This window comes from Zootoca vivipara, chromosome 1 (assembly GCF_963506605.1).
Source record: "Zootoca vivipara chromosome 1, rZooViv1.1, whole genome shotgun sequence".
NCBI lineage: Eukaryota > Metazoa > Chordata > Lepidosauria > Squamata > Lacertidae > Zootoca > Zootoca vivipara.
In genome coordinates, this window is record NC_083276.1 from 28,935,645 (window position 1) to 28,961,214 (window position 25,570).

Here is a 25,570-nt window from a genome sequence, read left to right on the forward strand (position 1 = left end):
GGGCCTGGAGCCAGACCTGAGGCTCAGCGATGGAGAGCGAACCTTTGAGTTTGTCCTCCTGTGCACCGCTGAGCAGAGCTAGGAGGTGAAATGTGTGGGGTGTGTTTGTGAGAGATTCCACTGAGGAAGGGAGCAGGTTGGGAGGGACAAAGAGCCAAGGAGACCTGTGAGGAGGTGCTTCTTTTTCTCCAGCACCAGGGGGGAGAGAGGGGGGCGAATGGGGAATCCTTGTGTGCATGGGAAAGTGCAAGTCCACAGGCTAGGCTGGTGACCACTTGCTTTCTCTCTCTCCTCTTGCTCTCCGTTGCAGGAATGTAATCCACCATGCTAGTCCTCAGGTTCCTCAATGTGGTTGCTCCTGCCTACTTCCTGTGCATCTCCTGTGTGACCTTCGTCCTCCAGCTCTTCCTCTTCATCCCCAGCATGTTCAAAGACCCTTCCGCCACCCCGCTCTTCTGCTCCTCCGCTTTGCTGCACGGCGCCCTTTTCCTCTTCCTCTCGGCCAACGCGCTGGGCAACTACATCCTGGTGATCCAGAACACCCCTGAGGACCTGAGCAATGGCATGAACTGGGTTGGAGGAGGAGGAGGAGGAGCCGATGGCGTGGCCCCCGACTGGCCCGATGGGAGCTGCCCCCCTGGCTCGGCCTTACCCAACACCCACTTCTGTAGACTGTGTGCCCGGGTCACCCAAAGGCATGACCACCACTGTTTCTTCACAGGGAACTGCATTGGGAGCAGGAACATGAGGAACTTCGTCATGTTCTGCCTGTATACTGCTTTGGCTTGCCTGGATTCCTTGGTGGCAGGGGTGGCTTACATTTCCACTGTGCTCTCCACCTCCTTTGCCAACCCACTGGCATTCCTCACTCTCCTGCCTCAGTCCATCAGCCAGTTCTTCTCAGGTCAGTGTCTTCTCCTCTAGCAGAAGGGGTGATCTGTGGCTCCCTTCCCTCTCCCCCTCTCCCTGCCAACCCTTCTTTATAAGACTTCCTTTCCCACAACAGCTGTCCCTCCAGCATTGCCAGGAGCCCGGGGGAGGGGGCTGTCTGTGCCTATGTGGGTTTCCTATGTTTCTTCGCCCATCTTTTGCTTTAATTGCTGGGGCTGCTTATTGGAATAGCCAGCAAATAAAAAAGCCAGGGTTCTGTGCAAAGGCCACCTTGATACACAAAGGTTGGGGCCTGCTCCAGGCTACCATCCAATGCTGTCTATGTATAATTGATTTGATTCCAAGAAAAGCACCCTGCAATGTCCTATGGGTGACTCAGTGTGGACCAGCCCAAGGCCATTGTCTGAAAGGTTTTGTACATCTTGGAAGACGATGGAAGGAGCATTTCATTCTTGTATTATGTGACCGAGGGAAGTTAGTGTAGAGGCTTGCAAGAAAGGTTCCTTTTCCAGAGTCCTATTTTCTCAGAAACTCATTGGTTATCACCTGGACTTTGGTTCCTCTTGATCTGAACATCATGTCTGTTCCTGTGAAAAGGACAGGAACTCGTTATGCAGAAACCTAATGCAGTTAATAATTTAATACTTCATTTAGGCAGCAACCCTAATTAAGCTAGTCCTATTGAACCTTCAGATCAACACCACACATTAAAAACATATCTAGCTTGCATTGAAAGCAAATGACTTTCCCCAAAACACCCTAAGAACTGTACTCGGTGAAGGGTATTAAGAACTGTAGCTCTATTAGCAGTAAACCACAGTTCTTGTGATTCTCTGTGGGAAGTCCTGTGCTTTAAATGGGCATTGGATGTGCTTTAAATGTGTGGTGTGGATCTGCCCTTATTAAAATGCAGGGGATTGCTCTGATAAGCTGCTACTCTAAAAACACTTGCTAGGAGTAAGTCCCATTGCTGAATAAGCATGCATAGGATTGCACTGTCATTGTCTCATGGTGGAGGTAGACAAAAAGCAGAATTGATGAGAGGCACCCTGCTACATCCCACTTGCAAGTGCTCTGCTGACTGAATTTGAAATGTGATTCAGATTCTGACCTTTCTGACCAAGATCAAACAGGCCTCATCATCATGCTGTTTTTCTTTTTCTCCACACCTCAGTTTGTTCCCAGTTTCTGGTTTTCCCTCCTCGTATTTGTCAATTTCCACCCCTACTGCTCTCGCTTCTGAAATTCAAGAACCATAGAAAAGATCATTAAAATGAGAAACACACACACACTAAAGCCAGCCCAATACATTTTGCTGCCTGAGGCATAATAGTAAATGCCACCTCTCAAGTTAAGATGAACTGTACCCAAGTCTAGTCAAGTTATGCTTATCCCTGAAGCAGAAAATCTGACAAGTAACTTTTCTCTATCCTGGTAGAAAACATACAACACTTTAAAGTTGCTGCCCTTTTTTAATACCCAAGATCTGTTGCCTGAGGTAGCTGCCTCATTTTGCCTAATGGTAGGGCTGGGGTCGTGGGCACACACACAGATGGATTCAGTTCCGAAAGTGATTTTTCCCAGCCAACAGGCTTGCTGTCTGAATGCATTGTGTTTCCAGAGTTTATAGACTGAACGACTTACAAGCAAGCGTTAATATCCCTTACTGCTGCTAACATTGTACAACCAGGGAAGTACTGGGAAAAGGTCAGGGGTGTATATATTGGCTTTGAGATTATCCACGGGCTTGTTGACTCTAGTCTGTTCTTTATTGTTTATAATGACTGAGGCTAAATGAACCCAGTTTGTTCTTTAGATAAAAGGATAAATTTGTATGGCTGATGAGCACACAAACGGCAGTTTACTCAGATGGTAGCGTGAAGGTAGACCTTCATTGCAATATTATTTTAAGCTGGTGTCTGAGAAGAGTGGGGTTGTTTTTTTTAAAAAATAATAATGATGATGATGGATCAATTTATTAAGCTGACAGCTTGCCAAGTTCATTCTGATGTTTGGACTCTGCCTAGCATTTATAAACTGGAAAGGGAGAAGAAGAGGAAAGGCCACTGCAGTTGCGATTCCTTGATTCCATCGCCTGTTCCCCACTAGTCCTCCCATGAGCTAAGGCATGAGTTCCAATGGGAGTTGCAAAATGGAAGAAAGGTGGGAACAAATAAAATAAAACTACATGGTGATAAAGAGTATCTCTCTTTGTTGTAGAAGTGCTGCCCCACGATAGTCCTGTTACAGGAAGCCTCGCCATGCATTCTCAATCTGAACAACCTACTTGCATGGTTTATGGGGATGTTTTATTTTAAGGCACCTCCAAAGGCTTAATAACATGAAGGGTGAATGAAGAGAGAAAAATTCTGCCATGGGCTACCATATTCCCTTTCTCCTGTGGTGCTGTGTCCCTAATAATAATAATAATAATTTTTATCATTTGTATGCCACTCATCTGACTGGGTTGCCCAGTCTTCAAATATGAAACAGCCTGAAGTGGGGAAAGATAGAATTGTTTCATGCTATATAGGCACTTCCATCACAAAATAACCTTCCTGAAATGAGCAACTATGGCCAGAGGTGTTACACCTTAGGTGGCCTGGAATGGATTTCAAAATTGGATTGGTATGCAAAATCGTCATCGTGCTTCAGCATTCATTAATTCATTCAGGCAGCCTTCCCATTTCCAGACCTCCCATTCAACTGTCCTCCGGGCAGTTTACAAAAATCAATAGAATACTCAAATGCAATTCAATCAATAAAACAATCTCAATACAAATGACATAAAAACTCAGAACCCAACATAAAACAGATTCAAGATAGCATAGAAATGGAGCAGCATAGAATCATTAAAAACACCAGCCTAAAAAGCCAGCAAAGGGAAAATATTTGGTTCCTAGATTTCAATGCTCTAAAACCCACAACTGAATTTAAATTCTTTTTCTGACATGATTAGGTTACAGCAATAGTGTTGTCATCATATCACCTCATGTCCATCTGGAAGAAAATGAAGACATTCAGGTGGTGAAATGTGGGGGAGCTGAGTTAGCCTGCCTGCTTCATACTCAGCTTTTGCAAACTTTGCTCAGAATGAATAATCAAAACAAACAACTCCAGCTGTTTTACTGTATTTGCTTGCTTCAAGAAGGAGATTAAGGAACCATATGTGTTTTTAAGCAAGTGGCTTACGGGAGAATTTCAATTAGAAGCGGGAACAAAGAAATTGACAATTTTCCCTCTGCAAATGTTAGAAACGCGACACCTAAAATGAAGCTTGAAGCCTTTTCTGGGAGAAAATGTCTCAGCACATCTCCTGCTACAGCCTGAGCATTGAAAGGAGATAGCACAGGCATTCAATTCATGTCTGCTTCCAGACCCCCTACCCACTGTTTCAAATCCATCTCACAGGAGAGAAATTACACATGTCTGTGATTTTATTTAATTTTATTGCTTTCCAAAGGAGCCTGGTCTCTCTTTCGCTATTTAGTGTCCATGATGCTTTCCTGCAACTAATGGGACCTGACAAGGATGGAAGGATGACATTGCATTTAGAAAGCAATGTTGAACAGATCCCCTTAACGTCTCTTTCAAGTTTACAGAAGACTCTTGGAATAACCAGCTGCCACCGTCTCCTTATACTGTAACAAGCTGTCATGGGGATTCACTACAGTGTGGCGGCAGAGAATCTCTCTCTTTCTCCCTCACCACCATATTGGAGAGTTAACTGATGAAATGGGATGAGCAGCAAATTCAGGGCAGATAAAAGAAAGGGATGATGGCCATTAGCTTAAATGGCTTTTAAAGTAAATACTATTTCCTAAAGCAGGGGTGAGGAACCTGTTGCTGGGCTACAGCTCCCATCATCCTTGACCATTGGTCATGGTGGCTGGGCTGATGGGAGTTGGAGTTCAACACCATCTGGAGGACTGCAGTTTCCCCACCCTTGTCACCATGGAGAACAAGTCTATCAATGGCTACTCATCATGCCTTTGTGAATGGGCAGTGAGACTCATGTGACAACCCCAGCCTGCGTTGAGCAGGAATTGTGATTTGGCTATGCTTTGCTTAGGATGGTTCTCTCTACTGACTTTTATAGTCAAATGCTTGGATGAGAATAATTCTGATCTTTCCTACTGACCTCTTGGCAATATATCTCCTTCAAGCTGAGATAGTAACATAACAAATGTCATTTACAGAACCCTGAAGGAATTATTACTTGCTAAGGTTTGATCATTATATAAATACCTTGATAAATGATATAGAAAACTCTTTAAACATAATCAAGGATTGCATAGTAGAACCCTTGGTCATGTCTGTCCATTTTATTCAAATCTCCTGATATATTTGAGTTTTGTACATGTTTTCTGAGTATCCCTGAAGAAATTTAACTACAGGTAAATGCATTTCTGTTTAAACCACTGCCTAATTATCCAGCTGTTTGGGATGCTTCTTAGGCTATTTGGAGAAATGAGTTTGTTACATAGTTCTATGAGTCACCGAAGCTATTAAAACTAGCTAATAGTCTGGTCCAATTTTCTTCTCCATAGACATTATATAATATTTTTAAAACAAACTATTATTTTCCTCTGATTTTCATACCATTAAAGTAAGGGGGAATACCTAGCAGTAGCACCATTATTGGTAACACCCAATATGAAACTCATTAACTAACAGTAGTTTAATGATGATCATCTATGGCTTAAATCGAAAGAATGGGTTTTTATCCTATTGCAGGCATTCAAAGCCAGGATGTTTGTGTTATATCACCCTGCTTTGTTACATACATTTAAGCTGCTCCGCCGGCACTTCTTTACAAGATTGTTTATTTCATTGAAATCATTTCTATATATTTTAAACGGCTTACAAGTTAACTTAAAGCATCAAATAAAGAATGATAGAGTATCAAAACATTACAGATGAAGGTCAAATAAAACACACTTTTAAAGCAGCAAGGTTAATAGGAAAACAAAATATTGAACATAAATGTTCAAATAACTTGAACATAGAACATTGTAGTGAAACGCCAAGTATGGTAAAAAAATTCCTTCAGTAGCACCTTAAAGACCAACTAAGTTTTTATTTTGGTATGAGCTTTTGTGTGCATTTGGTGTTTCAACTGGCTAAAGATCTTTTCTTAAAGTTCAGTCTGTCGCAATGTTACAGGCACATTCACAGATCCTCACCGGGCAAACCTTGGAAGATAAAGAGATATACTGGAAGGCCTCATTAGTGGATCTCTTAAAGCAGGCAGATTTATCGCAGGGGTGGGTTGTTGTTTTTAGGTTTGTAGTCCTAAGCCATTTTAAAGCAGGCCTGGAGAACTTGTAGCCTTCCATTTGCGGGCACACACGCTAATCCTTGTCTGGGGTGCCTACCCCTTCCCCCCAAAGGATGAGACCAGGGACCAGAGTAGGCTATGGGTTCAAATTGGCCACAACTTTACTTGAGCTTCAGAAGTGGGAAACTTGGCATAGGCCTTGGCAGGTAACCCTCTCAGCCTGTCTGGCTGAGGATATGCAGGCTAATGAGGTACCGTGGGAGGGGACTGTAAAGCGCAAACAGCATGCCCTTCCACTAACCTCGGCCCGGGAGTTTGACCTACATGCCACTGCTCTAGGACCAGGGACTCCCGGTTTTTGCCCTTTAATGGGCCTTGCAAGCGCCACCGCATGGGAAGGGAGCATGAAACCTGATGATAGACTAAAGGATACTTTGCCAAGGCCTAAAATCGCCAAAGTTGTGACGAAATGCTGCGGGGAAGGCGAAACCTGCCAATGCAGGGAAAATTCCTTCCCGGTTCTGAATACAGCAACCATCTTACGCAGCAGCGCCCGCTGACCTGGAATGCAAAATATTAGTCTGTAAGGAAAAATCGTTAACTTGATGACCGCTGACCTAGGATGAAATTATGTGGAGGCAAGAACGTAATAATTTGAGGGAGGGAGGGTGGGTGAACCTGAAAGAAAAATCCAAACAAGGCCTGGCCAAAAGGCTCAGCCTCTTTTCTCTTTGCCTCAGCCCCACCCCCGTCCATCCGTCCATTGTCCTACCTGGCCGGGGGCGGGTCAAAGGCCAACCTGAGCCGGTGGGAGGCACCCGCCCAGGTAAGCCCCATTCGGTGCCGCAAACCCCACCCACCTGTGGGGAAGGGAGGGCGGGAAATGTTGTTGGACTCCAACTGCTACCAACCCCAACCAGCATGGCCAATGATCAGGGTTGATGGAAGTTGCAGTTCAGACAGAGCCAGAATTTCCTCAGCCCTTTTTTAAAGATAAGAACTAGGGTCTGGAATTATGACAAAGGGTACAATGTGGGAAGGTTTCTCGTCTTGCCCCCAAAGGCTTCCTGTCCATAGCTGCCAAGTTATCCCTTTTTTAAAGGGATTTTCCCTTATGCTGAATAGGCTTCCTCACGAGAAAAGGGAAAACTTGGCAGCTATGTTCCTGTCGTACTTCTGGTTTCCTGTGGCTTTGGTCAATTTGAGCAATGTGTGTATGCACCCTAATTTAGCCCATTGAGTTCAACAGGATTAAGATGTGACTGGCTTTCGGGGGCTTTTGAATGAATCCACGTGATAAATGATAAATGAAAAGATTAAACCAGGAAGGTGAATATATTTCTTGATCAAAGTAAATATATTCAAGGGGTGGGGTGGGGTGGGGGTAGGGAGAGACACAAATTGGCACTGTCCTGATTCTATCTATTCCAGTATTATTCCAGAGAGGTGCCTGTGTTAGTTTGTAGCTCAAAAAGAGAAAATAATAAAAGCTCATGGCGCCTTAAAAGACTAACAGATTTCTTGCGGCATGTTTGTGGAGCCAGCCCATTTCATCCTTATAAGGTATTAGGTATTAGGTACAGGGAAGGGAGAAATTGTAAACAGTGAATTCAAATGATTGTGACAGGTAAAAAGTACAATCTGAGTTAAAGCTTAGATGCATGCAGAATAAACACAGTGACTATTCATAGCCACAGTAATTGTTGACAACATAATCAACCTAGAATTGTTAAATAGAAAAAAAATCCTTCAGTAGCACCTTAAAGATCAACTAAGTTTTTATTTTGGTATGAGCTTTCGTGTGCATGCACAGTGTATCTGAAGAAGTATGCATGCACACGAAAGCTCATACCAAAATAAAAACTTAGTTGGTCTTTAAGGTGCTACTGAAGGATTTTTTTTTCTATTTTGCTTCGACTCAGACCAACACGGCTACCTACCTGTAACTAGAATTGCTAAGTCAACAAACAGCTACAACTTGTGTGCTGTGGCACCCTGGGGTGCCTTGAATGATGGTCAGGGGTGCCACAGGCAACATTGGCCTTTGTCCCTCTTTCTTTCCTTCCCTCCTCTGATGCTCTCTTATGACTCTGCCTCCCAAAGGCTTGCACAACTGTTTATTGCAGCAGCCTTGGATATAAGCTCTGCAGGTGAATAGTGCCTCTACGAAGCACCTCTCTTTGGGATGGGGGGTGGAGCAGCTCAGAGACCAGGAATGGCAGTAGAAGCTGCCCGGAGAGAACACTCCACAAGGGAGGGTGTTCGAAAAAGGGTGAGGCAAGGGGTGACATAACTGGGTTCCTGAGTCCCACAGGGATGCCACAGTAAGAAAGTAGTTGGTTAAGGGAGCTGTGGACTCAAAGAGGTTGAAAACCTCTGATCTACAACAAGACAAAAAACCATAGAGCTGGAAGGGACCCTGAGAGTCGCCTAGTCCAACCCTCTGCAATGTAGGAATCTCAACACATGGTTCCCCATCCAATTTGAAATCTTACTGGATCCTGCTTAGCTTTGCAAATGTGCTAGCAGATTTATTGCTGCTCTAGGCAGAATCAAAATTCTCAGTAAATTCCAATTCAGTATTTCTGAACAGGAGCCTCCCCTTGAAATCCCCTAGTAGGAGAATCACAACTTTCAGGACAGCAGCAGAGTGCCCCAGGAGAAGAGTTGAGTTATTAAGTGAGAAGGAAGCCTGTGTAGGCAATAAACAAAGGTCAAGAATAAGGTTGCATGGGCTCAGTGCAAAGTGTTAGGTTTATAATGAAGCTGTTCTGGTGAGGCTGGTTAGGAATGCAGAGAATATAAGCAGATGGGAAAGATCAGTTAACTGCTGACTTCTACAGCCAGAGCAGGCAACAAAGGTCCATTTCTTTTGGCTAACATCCCAATGGTTCAATATTACATGTGCCAAATGTCTCTAGATCCAATCCTGGCAGAAGCCTCTGGTCTAGCCTATATACATAGGAGGGGTAGGATTAATATATCAACCTCAAACTGTCAATGTTTGGCACATCTGACAACATGGTTGATTCCCAAAGAGAGGAATTAAGCACAATAACATCGAAAGCCTCCTGCTTTCTTACAGCTTCATATGCGATGGAGCTCCTGCTCTCCAAGTCATATGACAACACATTTCCTATTCGAATTCTTCCTAGAAGGCTCATTTTGGTGCATTGTTTTATCTTATCTCCTGACATTTAGACTAATGACTGGGATGTTGCTTATATTCTGCAGAATTTTCCATTTTGACCCTGTCACTAAGAATTAGCTGCAATGTAAACTACTCTAAAGAAATGTTGGATTTTAACTCCACTCCCCCCACCCTGATACTGCAATTAAGGAGCTGCTGGAAAAAAGACAACTGAAATATTTATTTAACCATGCAATCTTATGTATGCCAATCTACTTGGAAGTTGGTCCTACTTTGTTCAGCGAGGCTTATTCCCTAGAAAGTATGGTTCCAGCCTTAGTCCTGCATCTTCCTCCCCCTGATTCTGTTTAATTGTTAAGTAAACCTTCAACGTCTGCCACATTTCACCTCTGCTTGCTGTACTGCGAAAGAACTGAAATCAGAAGAACCTACCTCATACTGAGGCAAACCAATGGCCTACCTGGCTCAGTTCTGTCAACACTAACTGGCAGCAGCTCTTTAGAGGTCCAGACCAGGGACATTCCCAGTCCTGAACATGGAGATACTGGGGGTTCCACCTGGGACCTGCAAATGTTCTGCTACTGAGCCTATTCTACCTCTTGGTAGCTGAAAATCTGCTTCTAAGCACTAGATTAAGCCACTAACTGCAAACAAGCCATGTTGGCTTCAGGTTTTGGAGGGCGTAGGGAGCTCTGGCAAGATGCCCTCAGGGACACCCTGCTCCTTGTCAATGTCATCACCTCTTCTGTGCCCAATGGACAGAGTGAAGCCAGTGCAGACTGCAGTTCCATCTCCTTGCACTGCTTGCAGGCTAGGAGAGAGCAGTTAGCAAGAGCGATGGAAGGGGGAGAGGGGGGGCAGAAGTAGGGGGGAGCTTTGGGGTGCAGCCATGAATTCTCTGCTAGGGTCTAGGCCTTGGCACATGTCACAACAAACTTTCACAGCAAACTTCCTTTGGGCACTCTGCCAACTGCCTCCAGTATAAAAGTATTATTATTAATAATAATATTACTTATTGAATTTATATACCGCCCTATGATATGTGTGGACAAACCATTTTCTCTGTTCCAGGATGGACAGATATCATCACACCATGAGTGAATGTCCACGTTACAACATAAGGAAAGCCTGCTGGATCAGGCCAATGGCCCATGTGGTGCAGCATCCTGTTCTCACAGTGGCCAAATGGTAAACCCCACGAGCAGAACCTGAGTTCAAAACCAATCCACCTCCCTGTAGTTTCTTGCAGTTGGTATTCAGAAGCATCACTGCCTCTGACCATGCAGTTGGAGCATAGCCATCATGGCTAGTAGCCCTTGATACCCTCAAGGAATTGATGCAACCCCATTTCAAAGCCATCCAAGATGGCGGCCATCCCTGCCTCCCATGGCAGTGGGTTCCAAAGCTTAACAATGCACCGTGTGAAGATGTGAAGATTTACTTTCTTTTATCTGTCCCAAATCTCCCAACATTTTCTCTTCCCTTCCCCTTTGGGTCTGCAGGAGCTCTGCTAAGCTCGGAAATGTTTGTCATCCTCATGCTATACCTCTGGCTGGGGATCGGACTCGCCTGCGCCGGCTTCTGCTGCCACCAAATGCTGCTGATCTTGCGAGGCCAAACGCGGTACCAGGTGCGGAAGGGGGTGGCGGCACGAGCCCGTCCTTGGAAGAAGAACCTGGAAGAGGTCTTTGGGAAGAGGTGGCTGCTCGGACTGCTCATCCCCGTGTTCAACGTAGGAAGCGACTATCACAGGCAGAAGGAGAAGTGACCCCGCCCGGCACACAGGTGCGCATGAGCGTGGGCCATAATGGAGTTGCAGCACAATGAGGCACCTCTCTTTCCGTCCCCACTTCTCAGCCTTGCCACCTACTGTACAGGAAGGGAGGCAACTATCAAGCTAGCTGGGCTGATTCTGTATTTTAGAAGGGGAAATGGTTGCCCGTGTTATATGTGAAGCTACAGCAGTAATCTCTGGGTTGCTAAAAGCGTTCATCAGACCCACCCTTGGGACTCTGAATCATTTTCTCACTGTGCCCCTTCTCACAATCTTCTCCCTTCCCACCTTGCCTTTCATGCTTAACTTGCCGTAGGAGTAGCAACAACAGCACATCCCCCACCATCTCAAGGTAGTCTGCCTTGCTCTGAGTAGGCTGTAAGCACAGCAGAGACTCCTGTGGGATTTGCCCAATCTGTTACTTGAAAGCTGCTTTTTTTCTTTTTCTTTTTTGCAGTTTTTCAACTGACCCCAATATAGCAAGGAGCCGGTTTCACAAGAACAGCAGAGTGTCGTTGGTGAAGCACTTTAAGGTGCAAGGAATGACAACTGCTGGGGAGGCAGATGGTATATGCCTGCACACTTCAGAGATGACAAGCATTTCCCTGCCCACCTCCTAGTTGCTCCCCTCCATTCCAACATCCAGGAACGATGGTTAACAGCCTGAGCATGTGGCCTGCCAGGGTAGCAGGTCTGCTGGCTGATTTTTATTTTTATATTTTTTTAGAGAATGAGGTTCGTTTTTAACCCACTTGCCCTGATCCCTGACACATGGCGCTGTTCAAAGCCCATCTTGCCCCAAGGATGAGGAAACAAGCTTATTTGGGTTGAGCACAATGATGGCAACAGGGAGAGCAGGCAAGTGTATGTGAATGGAGCGACTGAATGTATGAAGACGTTAAAGTTCTGGACTGTCTTATACAGTGGTACCTCGGGTTACAGACCCTTCAGGTTACAGATGCTTCAGGTTACAGACTCCGCTAACCCAGAAATAGTACCTTGGGTTAAGAACTTTGCTTCAGGATGAGAACAGAAATCACGCGGCAGCAGCGGGAGGCCCCATTAGCTAAAGTGGTACCTCAGGTTAAAAACAGTTTCAGGTTAAGAACGGACCTCCATAATGAATTAAGTTCTTAACCTGAGGTACCACTGTACTGAGGCAGAGCCCATGATTGTCTGACTTACAGGGGCTCTACATGATTGTAAGAAGAAGCATTTTCTAAGCTCAATCCATTAACTCACAAGTTGGCAACCCACAGCTTGGTGCTGACAAAAGGCCCTCCACCTCTTCTTTAAGAGGAAAAGATGGTGAGAGGGAAGCTGTGTACACATTACTGTGGCTCCTGTGCACTCTCAATGCTGGTGTTCGAAGCTTAGTGCACACGACCATTAGCCACAGTCCTTATTTATGCATCCTGTAGTTTCTGCTGTTTAATGCCTTTCCCCTCAGACCAGCTTCCTTCCAATTTGAAAACGTAAGTTGGAGTTAAGCAGAGATGCATTGTACTTCAGCCATCTGTTGCACATGCGCAGAGGACAGCACATGCGCAGAGCTTGGCTTCCTCAAATAGGAATTTGGAAGGTTTGCAGGTGTGGGGAAACAAGCCAGGAAATGGTGTCTACGGCGATGTAAACATGTGGCTTGAAATGCAGCAGGTAAGGAGGGGATAAGTGTTACTGGATGATGGTCAGATGTGCAAATGGAGGGATGGGTGAAAGGGAGAGATAAGCGATGCCCCCCCATAACCTTTTGCTTTGGCCCAACCTATCACCACCAGTATGTGTCCCCCTGTCACTTTCTTCTGATGGGATGCAGGCTTTGACACCCCCAGCCCAAAGCTTACCCACCCATTTAATTGGAGACGGCAGGGATTGAATTTAGGACCTTCAGCATCAAAGCTGCGTGCTTTGTCACTGGGCTATGGGCTCCTGCCTTCTCAAAGGACCTCTCACATGGAGGAGTACCCTAAGACTGCATTGTTGCGTATGTGGGAGAGGGGAGTGAATGAGCAGAGGCTGGAGAAGAATGGGATGGTATAGGTGGAGGGACTCATTTGAAAAGTGAAGGAATGAAGGAATCGTACTTCTATGTGTAGCCTGCCCTCCCCCATTCCATGTACAAAAGCCAACTTGAATGGCAGTGGAATCTTACTTCAACATTAGGAACGGAGGAGAAATTTGATTCAGTATGCATTTAAAACTGGATCTCTCAAATCCACACTTTCCAAAACAATATATGAACTGAAACACAAGCTATCCTTTGAAATTTGCACTTATCCGGATTTTGGTTCTTCAACCAATGTTTACAAAAATGCATATTTTAGGAGACGCGTGCAAAAAAAAATGAAGATATTGGTGAAAACAATGTGCGCAAATGCATTATGTTGGGGGAAAGTGCTTGTCAAAACATGTACATTAATCAAAGTTGCTTATAAAAATGTGTTAAGAGAGTTTGCACTAAAATGCTGATGATTTTGCAAATTGCTTCCAAATGTAGAGAAGTCAGTTTAAGATGGGTAAAATGAGAAATGAAGGGAGCCAAAACTGACAGTTCCCTATTCAACACTGGTGATGGAACAGAGTCACCCACTGCGCCATGGGGCAGTAAGCTAACCCTGAGGACACACAGCACCGGCTGCCTGGGGCAACTTCCTAACTCTGTCTAATGGCAGGGCTGGCTCTTTCAAGAAGTTGCTTCCATAAGGAAATATTTGCTACCCATTCTGGCTGACTAATGTGCAGTCTGCCTGACAAAAGGAAGAGCAGGAATGGTTGGCTAGAAGCTATAGCAGTACTCTTCCTCTTTCACCTTTGGTAAACCCATTTTGCAGCTTTTTAGTGGTGCAAAAAAACCAAAACGAGAAACTCACTGTGATCAATGAAATGTGTATGTACACCCAGGGCAACAATGCCTGTCTTGCACCACTTTCAGCTTTCTTCAAAACTCCCATCGGTCTCCAACTTAAGAGGGCATGAGATGTAGTTTTGCATGTGTCAGGGAGCAGCCAAGTGAGATAGTGAACTGAATTATTGAAGGGAAGACTCTAAGTAGCAGCCCTTGAAGGCAGGCCCTCAAATTAGCACTTTGTAATAAATAATTCTTTCATGATTAATAGGGTGAAGAGTTCATACCATACATGGACGATAAGAGACATTTCAAGGAACAAAACCATTCAATCTCATTTTTTTTATTTCTATTTTTATCATCCTTCCACAGCCAAGCTCTCTTCCATATTGTTATTCTAATCATGACTGCCTCTTGGGCCACACCAAGCTGTTCTGTCTTAAAACCGCCTCCCCCAATCTGGCACCCATAATGTTTTGGGCTACAACTCCCATCAGACACAGCCAGCCACATAGTCCAAAATATCTGGAGGGCACCAGGTTGGGGAAGGATGTCTTAGAATGATGCTTCTAGCAACATATTCATTCAACTCCATGGGGGCAATTAACTTAGTTTAGTCTAAACTGCAGGGATTAATCAGATCAGTAGGGAAGCTGAAATACAACTTGGACCCTTCCACCCTATAGTGGAAGGTGCCTTATTTTTATTTTTTTTAAAAAAAGGTAACAAAATCTGTCAGCCTGTTTCAGCTAAGCACATTTTATGCTGGTGCCCATATTGGATTTAGCAGACATTGAAAATCCATCACTTTTTCACAATTCAGAAATAGTTGTTTGTGTTTCATTTATTTTTAATTCGGAACTTGCATCTTGAAAATGGAAATCTAAGCACATGCGCTAATGCTGAAATCCGCCCACAGAACAACCCCACAAACAAAACACATTTTACCTTTTTCCATATGCAAATTACCTATTTATTTTCTACAACTTGACCCCGCCCTTTTGGTACCTGTGCTTTAAAACAATAAAATCAACAACTGAAACAATTAAAGCAGAATGAACACAGAAAATAAATGAGCAGCATTTAAAACCTAGCAGGAGCTCCGAAGTTAAAATTAGCACAGACTATTTATAAGGCTAGGTTGGGGGGGGGGAGATATTCAGCTGGTGCCAAAACAACACAAAGAGGAGTACCAGGAAAGTTTGCCTGGGAAGAGTGTTCAATGAAGAGGGCACCACCATTGAGAAGACTTTCTCCCCAGTCATCACCTGGGTCACCTCAGAGGGCAGAGGCACCCAGAAGAGTCAACATTTCCTCAACATTCAAGTTATGACAAGTGTCATATTTGCATTAGTAACATAAGGAAACCTTATTGCTGCTCTTGAGTTGGCCGGAAGGATCACAGTTAGCAATTGGTGCTGGATCTTTTCCTTTCACAACATGGATGGTTCACATTTGGTGGAGAAATGTGGTCCAAGGAACTGCCCAAGTCACATTTCTCACATTTCCATTGACAAAAAGCTTTGGCCATGTCCTTGTCATACAGCTTTGTAGTGCCAATATGCACACACAAGAAACAAATTAAATAAGCATATTCTGAAGAGGTGTTTTGACCTTGAGAACATCTCAAAAGAAGAAATTGCTAACAGGTTAGCACACATAGAGAAGTGGCTTACTAAATACAGTGGTACCTCGGTTTACAAACACAATTGGTTTCAGAAGTCTGTACTTAACCTGAAGCGAACTTTCCCATTGAAAGTAATGGAAAGTGGATTAATCTGTTCCAGGTGGGTCCACGGAGTACTCAACCTGAAGCGTACTTAACCTGAGGTATGAGTGTAATTGGTTCTGGAAGTCCGTACTTAACCTGAAGTGTACTTAACCTGAAGCGTACTTAACCTGAAGCGAACTTTCCCATTGAAAGTAATGGAAAGTGGATTAATCCGTTCCAGACAGGTCCACGGAGTACTTAAACTGAAAATACTCAAACCGAGGCATACTTAAACCGAGGTATGACTGTAAGACATGTGCTTGCATGAAAATGCCTTTATTTACCTAGCTATCTCCTCTGCTGCATTTTCACACTTAACAATAAAATGTATTGATTTTTTTAAATAAAAAAAAGTTTGCCTCTTCCGTGCTGTGATCTTTAACTTCTCTTTTGGGAAATGGGGAGGAAGGATGAGGATGTTAGATTCTTAAATACCATAAACAAAATAATTAGTTTTAATATTAGATTAAAATATTTCAAGTTAGCCTAGCAATTAGATATCAGGTCAGTGTAAAAACAAGGCCCAAAAGGGTCATGCCACCATCATAAAATGTTAAACCATAAAATCGTAAACTAATGTAGTTTATTGATTTTCTCTTTTTCTCTGGTTCTACAATGTGTGTCTCTTGTGTAACTACTCTTGGCTTTTCATTTTGGACTCCTTAAATCTTTAATGCTAAATCTCTTATATAAGAAACAAAGAGTCATGAACTACTGCATGCTACGTTTTCAACACCAGAGAGTTCAGTCCTGGAAAGTTGAGGAACCTTAGGCTCTCCAGGTGTTTTTGGATTACAATCCCATCAGCTTCTGCCAAGATGGCCAATATTCAGGAATGATGAAAACTGGAGTCCAATAGCATCTGAAGGACAACAGTTCCCTCACCCCTGCTTGCTCATAAAGATCCTCTGGAGAGGCTCTCCTCCAGAATTTCTCCCATCAGCATGTGAATTGAGTTAGGCTGGGTAACAGGAAAGGACTGTCCCCGTGACCATATGCAGACTATAGAACTCCCGGTTAAGGGAGACTTCCTGGTTAAGGGAGACCTTAAGTGTGTATGCTTGTTTACAAAGCTATTGTACTGGTAACCTTACTGTATGCTTGTGAAACACTGACCACTTATAAACGCCATCTCCAACTCCTTGAAAGATTCCATCAACAGTGTCTCTGAAAATTTTTATACCTCACTTGGGAAGACAGGCAAGCCCATTGCCAGTGTACTGGAAGAAGCAAAGGTCACCAGTGTCGAAGCAATGATTCTTCAACATTAACTTCCTTGGACTGGTCATGTTGTGCAGATGCCTGATTATCATCTTCCAAAGCAACTACAGTGCTCTATTCCAAACTTAAAAATGGAAGCGTAATGCTGGTGGTCAACAAAAGAGGTTTAAAGACTGTCTCAAGGGAAATCTAAAAAAATGTAGTATAAACACAGACAACTGGGATACACTGGCCTGTGAGCTTACCTGCCAAGTACCCTGTTTTTCACGGGAAACCCCCGGATTTTAATCCGTTTCCTGCTGTTCTCCTGAATGGAGAAAAATCCCGGAAATCCCCTGGATTTCCTGCCTGCCAGGGAGCCTCCATTTTGGGTGCTGCTTTGCCCATGTGTGGGCACCAAATTGGCTGCCGGGCATGCGTAGAAGCGACTTCTGGTGCCGCTCTGCCCTATTTCCGGTGCCCACACATGGTCAGAGCGGCCCCAGAAATTGCTTCTATGCATGCCCGGCGGCCATCTTGGTGCCCACACTTGGTGCACACCGCCGCTGATCCCGCATTTTTCAGCGGGAGACCTGGCAGGTATGCCTGTGAGTGCTCCAATTGGAGAACAGCCTTTACCAAAGGTGTCATGGACTTTGAAGACACTTGAACCCAGGATGAAAGGGAGAAGCGAGCTAAAAGCGAGCTCATTTGGCAAACCCTCACCATGATCAACTGCCACCCAGAAACCTATGTCCCCACTGTGGAAGGACCTGTAGATCCAGAACTGGCCTCCAAAGTCACTTACAGACTCACTCTTAAGACCGTGTTCATGGAAGATAATCTTACTCGGCCATGAGTGATAACCAAAGGGGTGTGTGTGTGTGTGTGTGTGTGTGTGTAGATTTGATGTGTTGTTTTCAATTTGATCTTTTAAGCCATCTTGGGTGTTGTTGCTTAAATAAGTGCTTATTTCCCTCACCACCAAATAATCACAGTCGGCTCCCTGACAGACAGTCAGGTCTTGTGGCAGTGGCCAGAGGAGGAATGACCACTGGAGAAGCACAGAGAGAAGAAACGCCACGGTGCACCTGCAGCAACACAGCCAGGCACCTTAATCTGTTCCAGTTACAACAAGACATGTCTCTCCTGTATTGGTCTCAACAACCACAGCAAGTGCTGTAACCTTCCAACAGTTTGACTTCACCCCTAAAGGTACACTTCTCCATCCTTTCGAGACAGACAGATGCCAACAACAACTCCCATATATCTGCAAGGGGGGAGGAGGAATTAAATACCACTGCCTTTATTACCCTTACCAAAAAAATATGGCAAATACCTTCATTTAACCAACCCCACCCACCCCAACAAAGACTTCCCCAAGCTTTGTCTTCAGCGAGTTCTCATATTCTCATTGAAATCTTGCTGGAGAAGATGATCATGTGATTATGTTTCACATCTAATCATCCTAGTGGAATGCAATGCCCCTTCTGGGATAGTTTGCCTGATATTGTCTCCTTTTATATTCAAAATCCCAGAGCTTGAGATTGTTGTTCTACCCTTGTGGAAGAGTGAATAAGCTTTTCTGTGGATATGGTCCGAATGCTCTGTTTTGTATCACTGCTGGCTTTTTTGTTTTCTTGTTGATTTCTAAAAGGGACAGGCTCCCCGATACCCTGTCAGTAGCTTTCTTGTATCAACACAACTTATTAAGCTATGAGATTCTTGCCCTTTGCCCTTCATATTGATTGAACCAGTAGTTGCAGGCAAGGATATTTTGCGGGCTGCCAATCGTCATTTGTGGGATTCTTATGCCATCATATGCCAACAATGGAAGTCAGAGCATCTCCATATTTTGGTGGGACTGTGTGTGGGGGGGGGGGTGCACAGTCCCACCCCATCTCCCACACTCATTTGCAAATATTAACCCCGACCTCATCGTTTTGTGATACTGCAGTGAAGCAGAAAAGACTATGAAGCACTTTGCAAATGAAAAACACCACATCAAAAGATAAATCACAGCTATGTTGCTGTGTGACTGCCTCAAGGTCAGTCAATATAGATTTCCTTTTGAGAAGTTTTGCATTTGAGATCCTTTCTGACATGCATACGAAGCCACACAGTGACAAATCATTGTTCTCTAGCTAGGTATTCTACTCTTGACTGACGGGAGCCACCCAATATAGCTTCTCTGTACAGGCATGTTCAGCCTGGAGAAAAAACAATTAATAGGCAATATCCACCCGTCATCAAATATCTGAAGGACTGAATGACAGAGCAAATTTGTCTTCTCGTGCCCAGAGTGTATTATCTGAACTAACAGATTCATATTGCAAGGTATCAGCTAAAAATTAGGAACAACTTCCCAATGGTATTAGCTGCTTGACAGTCCATCATTAGAAGTTCTTTATCTGAGGCTGAACGAGGGGTGCTGAAACAGTGGGTGTTCAGCATCGACCAAGAATTGGACTATATGACCTTTGAGGCATGTTCCAACTCTATGATTCAACGTGAAATCTCTGTAATGTTGCAGGCTAGTTTATTTCTCTGTCGCTTTGCCAGCTCTCTAGAGAATAACACCCAAGGCCTCAGAGTTGTAGACCCCACAGGAGCCGTAGTTGTCAGAGTACCTCATTTACTCAAACTCCTTAGTTTCATCAAGCTCTCAGCTTCGACAAGAAGTGCAGGGTGTGTGTGTGTGTGTGCATCTAGGAGTCTATTCACAGAAATCCCTGAGATGAAGAAAAGTCACTATCTATTAACTCAAGACACAACTTTCTCTCAATTAAACTGTTCTGCTCCAAGGTCATGGAAAAGCACAGGAAATGTATGTCTTTAAATGAAGAGGCTACAAAGCTCCAAATACCCTCACCATCAAAAACTTACAGAAAAGAAACAGGGTCTTTTCAAAGGTGGCACCCATGCTGTGGAATCCCCTCCCTAGAGAGGTCTACCAGCAAGGTAGTTGTGAGAGGAAGCATTCCTGCAGGTTCCCCCCCCCCCAAGCAATGTTATATCTGCCCATCTCTCTCACATGATTTGGCATCTTAAAGAGACAATCTCTTGAAGTCTTCACATATCATACATACTGTCTGCTTTCTGTTCTGCTCCACACAGTGCCTGTGAAGTCCCACATTTAGCCTTTAAAATCAGACAAAACTGCATGGGAAAAGTGCATTTTCTTTGCTCGAGGAAGTGTATGTTTCTCCATATGCGAGACATTCTACCATCATAGTGCTACCACCATTACACTGTTTAGAGCATCTTTTTTTTTTACATAGTATGAGCAGACAAGCCAGGGTTATAATTGCTGCGCAGCATAAAGAGAGATCTCCCTCAAAACTGCAGTGTTCCATTGGATTTTTCTGAATTGGCCCTATGGGTGCTGTTGGCCGTGCTAGTCTCCAGGCTTTGGGGGAAACACAGATGGAAGAAAACAGAGTAACAAGGAAATCTGACAAGAAACAAGAATTCTGCAAGGCTCAGGGAAGACTTATGAGAAAAGACGAAGGGAGCTCATTCTGTAATCTGAAAGGGGGAAAGACTTGGGGAGATGCAGTCATTGTGTATGCCAAAGGGATGCATGAGTGAGTGAATGGAAGGAAGACTAGAGGGGAAAACACTGAAAGCTAAAGAGCTAAAGCCTTAGAAAAGGGAAGTCAAGGCATAGCTGTCCCCTATCGGAGAATGTTGGGGTCAGAGGAGGTCATGGAGGCCAGAATTATGCCGCCCCCAGTTTAGACTATTGTTATGTACCATTTCATCTGCACACACAGAACTAAATCTGAAATGCAATATATTTAAACCATCTATATGCACATCCTTTAGATCTCTTAAGCATTTTATTTAGTTGCAGCATGAGAGTGGTTTTACAGCTGGGAAAGACAGAGGTCTGTGGTTCCTACATGTAATTTTCAATTCGAATGGAGGCCAGTGACCCTCAGTATCCCAGTATAGCCAGCAACATATCTCTTTCCCTTTCTTTCTTTCTTTCTTTCTTTCTTTCTTTCTTTCTTTCTTTCTTTCTTTCTTTCTCTCTCTCTTTCTCTCTCTCTCTCTCTCTCTCTCTCTCTCTCTCTCTGTGTGTGTGTGTGTGTCTGTCTGTCTGTCTGTCTGTCTGTCTGTCTGTCTACCCACACTTTCTGCAAACTTCCCCAAAGTTTTGCAAATGACGGGGGAACCTTTTCCAGCCAAGGACCACATTCCCTTGGGAAGTGGGGCAGAGCTGTTGGGAGCTGTATGGCCATGTGGTGGGTGGGACTTAAGCCAAAATGGACAACTATTTCTTCCTCTGCCTTTTTGTCAACATCTTCTCTCTCTCTCTCCCCCTCTTCACCAAGTGGACTTCTGTGAGACAGACAACATCTCACAGAAGAATTGACACAGAAGAATTGAGGATTAGAAACAAGGCTGTGGCTCTCACAGATTTGCTTGGGAAGGGGTTGCCCAAAGTATTTCTGTGTGCCACTTCCCTGGGCTCCTGCAATATTGCAACAATTGATAGGGCAGATTATTGCATCACAAGCAGGTCCATGCTCACCGGTGAGGGTGCATTGTGTGGAGTGGGCACAGCTATGCTACTGGGTGTTTTTCCACCCTGAAAATCAGGTTTTCCATCAAGAAGCCAGTCACTGCTTCCATTTCACAATCAATGTGCCAGCATGTTACAAATGCACCCCCATGTGGTGAAACCAAGATTCATTCACATTATAGGCAACATTTGTTTTGAAGCACAGCATTTCCCAGAGGTAGATCTCATTTTCATCACATCAAGGCGCATTTATGGAGGACTCTGATGACAAGGAAATGATCCTTGATACACTTCCTCATAAAAACCGAAAATATAAACTCAGCCTCCCCTGCAAAATGTAATGCCCTGAATGCAGAAAGACAAAGTCAATGGCACCCACAATTTCACCCACTGAGCAACTTGCTCCACCAACTTACAGGTGAGGTGACTAGCAGGCAAATAAAGGGGAAGAGATCTGGTAAAGATAGGAAAAGTTTTGACATGTCTTTTCCATATCAGCAATTCTTGTGCAACAGCAAGAGTCTATTAAGCAGTTGATTTTCAGCGAGGTAGACATATTAGCCTGTTGCAGCAAAACAACAGGGTATTGTACCACCTCAAGCCAAGAGCCCCCAACCCTTTGGGGCCTGGAGGCAGATTCAGAAACGTAAGAGACTACCACACACACTATACATTAACAACGAAACATCTGAACTAGCCCCTTCCCCTCTAAAGCAGATAGAAAAACAGGTAACATTCCCTGTAAAGAAAGACAAGCTTTTACGTACGATGGCCCATTTCATCATTACAATGAATTGCTACCCTGAGTTCTTGGAGTGTGTGTGCTTGTGCCCGTATACATACAGATACACTGTTAATAACCTAATTATCCCAGTCTTTATTTTCTCTGTTTCGTTTTCTTCTGACCTCAGTGTTTGTAATTCCCCTCCCCCAACCATGTGTGCATGTGAGATACTCACTCACACTTATAAATATACTCATATATTGCACGTACTCAGTGCAAAACTTCATGCATCTGATGCTTATGCCTTAATTGACAGTCAAATCAGTTCTGGATGATCTGCAGTCCAGAAAGCTGATACCAAAGACATTTCATGTTCACAAGTTCTCTTAAAAGAGAGGATTCCTCTATTCCTCCCTATCCTTCCCTTTGGAAATAGAAGGAGAATACAGCATCCACTGTGCATTATACCGTTTTGAGGAACTGTTTGCTTCCTTAAGAGGAGTAAATTATCTTTTTTAAAATAATAATAAAAAAACACCATCAAAGAGTTACTCGCTTCTTAGCAACCCTCCCAGGTGAGGAAGACTCTGACCCCACTAGGTACTTGGCTCCTATTTCTATTCAGCTCCTACCTCTGTTTATTTCTTCTCTCCATTTACTAACAGCTGCCACCCACTCACAATATTAACTTCATGGTGTTTTTTGCTTGATTTCCCCTCTCACTTCCATCTTCTCAAAGTGCTGAGATTTTAAACATGAGACATGTGGCTACCGGGTTCTCATACCAAAAAAATGCTCTCGTTTCTCACTTGATGCAATTCTTTAGAAGACGGCGGAGAGATGGAAAATTACCGGGGGGATGCAGAAGCTAGCGGGGGTGGGGGGGAGAGATAATGTTATTTACCACAAGGATAAGATGTGCCTGAGAAAGAAAAGGTGGAAATGAGATTACAAGGATGCTTGCTGCATGGTAAGAGCTGTAAGACAGAAAAGGAGGGCAAGAAGTTCACATTTCAGAAAATAAACTAAAAAATAATAAAGAAATTATGGCCCTCACACAGACAGCATATGGTAAATATTAGGATGCTGAAAGAGATAACAAAGCAAGATTCAAGTCCCCTGAGACTGCAGAAGCAAGAGGGAAATATACTGGTCTCTGCCATTAGCCAAGGGTCATTGGGTGTTTTTCCTCCTGCCTCCTAGGAAGAACATCATAGCAATGGGGAGACCAACCTAGTCCCGGTACAGTCATACCTTGGATCTCAAACACATTGGCTCCCAATCAATTGAAACCCGGAAGTGAGCCAGTTTTTGAACGATTTTCGGAAGCCGAATGTCCAACGTGGATTCCGAATGGCTGCAGGACGCTTCTGCAGCCAGTAGGAAGCTGCGCTGCCCCTTGGTTTTTGAACGGTTTCAGGAGTCGAATGGACTCCCGGAACACGTTCTGTTCGAGAACCAAGGTACAACTGTATTGATCAGAGAAAGGTCAGCTGAAGGGAGCTTGTGTCTCTCCTCTTCCTACCAGAAAGAAGAATTCCATGCTCTGACTGCCTTTCTGAGACTATAGATGCAAAAGAAAAAGAAGACAGTGGCCTCTTCCACCAGTCAAACAATAAAGAGCCACCAGCTGCTATTCAGGCAAAAACACCAGCAATCGAAGACGAGCCTGACCTGAACTGGATATAAAATAGTCACTTAGGGCTTGTCCACACTTCTGCTTGCCCCAGGCCTAGAAAGCACATGTTGAAGTGGGTTTCCACTTGACCCACACTTTCTAGACACACGTCCAAGTGGCTTCCCCCTTGCCCCGCTCCTTTCCCAGGGAAACCCCGCTTTTTAAAGCTAAATTGGAGCAAGCATCAACCCAGAGAAAACCTGAATTGCTGTTGGCTCCGACTGAGCACTAAAGCCGAATTTGCCCTAGAAACTCCCTGAAACTAGATGACCAAAGGTAATTCTGAATTTCAAAAGACAGCCAAAAGAAATGCAAAGTGCAAATACAGTGCACAATTTCTTCAAGTGCAGAGGCTTCGACCATCAAAGATGGAACTGTAGCTTTTCAGATTTGTGATGGTTTTGGTTGCAGTTATTTTGGGATGTGAACACATGCAAGAGAATGCTCTTGTGCTCAGATTTTGCTTGCAAGCTTCCCATAGGCACCTGGTGCGTCACAGTGTGGACAGGACGCTGGATCAGATGGGCCACTGGCCCAAACTGGCTGGCCTCTTCTTATGTTCTACATCTGAACCTGCACCTCACATTCTGAGAAGCCACAAGACAAAAGCATCTTTGAGAGAAGCAGCTAAAGAGACCATTAAAAAAAAAAGATGGAAACTGAAGGAGCAGTCTGTATCCTGGGACAAAAAAATTGTGTGCATGATTACGAAAGCTCATACCAATGACACACTTAGTTGGTCTCTAAGGTGCTACTGGAAGGAATTTTTATTATTTTTTGTTTCGACTATGTCAGATCAACCTGTAACTGTATCCTGGGAGAATCTATTGAATTATTTCACAACTACATTTTATTTCATTTTTAAAGCAAAATTCGCAACAATTATTTTCCGTTTTCCAGTTGTTTTCCAGTTGTTCAAATCAAGACAGATTTCAAGTGCACTTTACATGATTCAGTTGCTAACCTCCTTTCGAAGAATAGATCTGGCATCAAACTGATCTGCAAAAAATGCAACTTGGAAAAAAAGAGACATTGCACATACTTTTGTAAACTGAGAAATCTTTTTTAAAAAGAATAGATCTGGCCATTCCTCTCCTAACTGCACACTATCTGCAGCATTACCCATCGCCGTAGTTTTGACTTGAGTACCCGGGCATCACCTGTGGTGAGCAAACAGCTAGGGAAGCCTGTAGCTGATTTCAATAGCATCAGAGCTGTGCAAATTTCGAGAGGGGCTGCCGTTTAGACAACATTCTTTTTTCACAAAGAGAAATCCCCCCCCAAATGATTTGCAGCCCATATTCAGAAAAGTAATTAGCCCAACAACAGTTATCACACCACTCAAACTGTGGCAATAATTTATATTTAAACTCTCCCAAGCTGAAGCATTTTGGAGAACAAAGGGGCTTTTTGCTTGCCTTGATATTGACGTCAGCTCCCTGCAGTAGCTGATATTTTTTTTAAAAAAAAGACAAACAATGCTGAATCCTTGCAGAGCTTCTGGGTGCTCACTTTGATGCTGCACCCGCTGTCCAGCTGTTAGCACAGGAAGGCTGGCAATCACTCCAGCACACAGCGCAGGGGGTGCTGAGCCACTGATGAAGAGCCCTCGAAGCTGGGAGGAGCAGGAAGGCAAGACCATTCAATCTGCCACCTTCAACCTTTTTGAATATATCTCATATCTATCTATCTATCTATCTATCTATCTATCTATCTATCTATCT

At 44.0% G+C, this 25,570-nt stretch overlaps 1 protein-coding gene across 1 annotated transcript; it reads left to right on the top strand.

Moving 5' to 3' along the window:
• Positions 1-324: 324 nt before the first annotated feature.
• On the top strand, positions 325-11,114 carry ZDHHC22 (zinc finger DHHC-type palmitoyltransferase 22). Its single transcript, XM_035118161.2, has 2 exons — positions 325-904; positions 10,826-11,114. The coding sequence occupies exons 1-2, from the start codon at positions 325-327 to the stop codon at positions 11,089-11,091; spliced, it is 846 nt and encodes a 281-aa protein (XP_034974052.1). The 3' UTR covers positions 11,092-11,114.
• The last annotated feature ends 14,456 nt before the right edge of the window (positions 11,115-25,570 follow it).

What these genes read in the sequence shown, in the direction of transcription:
- ZDHHC22 (XM_035118161.2), top strand. Translation starts at nt 325, where the DNA reads ATGCTAGTCCTCAGGTTCCTCAATGTGGTTGCTCCTGCCTACTTCCTG. An exon ending in CATCAGCCAGTTCTTCTCAG is followed by an intron (nt 905 to 10,825) that starts GTCAGTGTCTTC and finishes TTGGGTCTGCAG; the next exon opens with GAGCTCTGCTAAGCTCGGAA.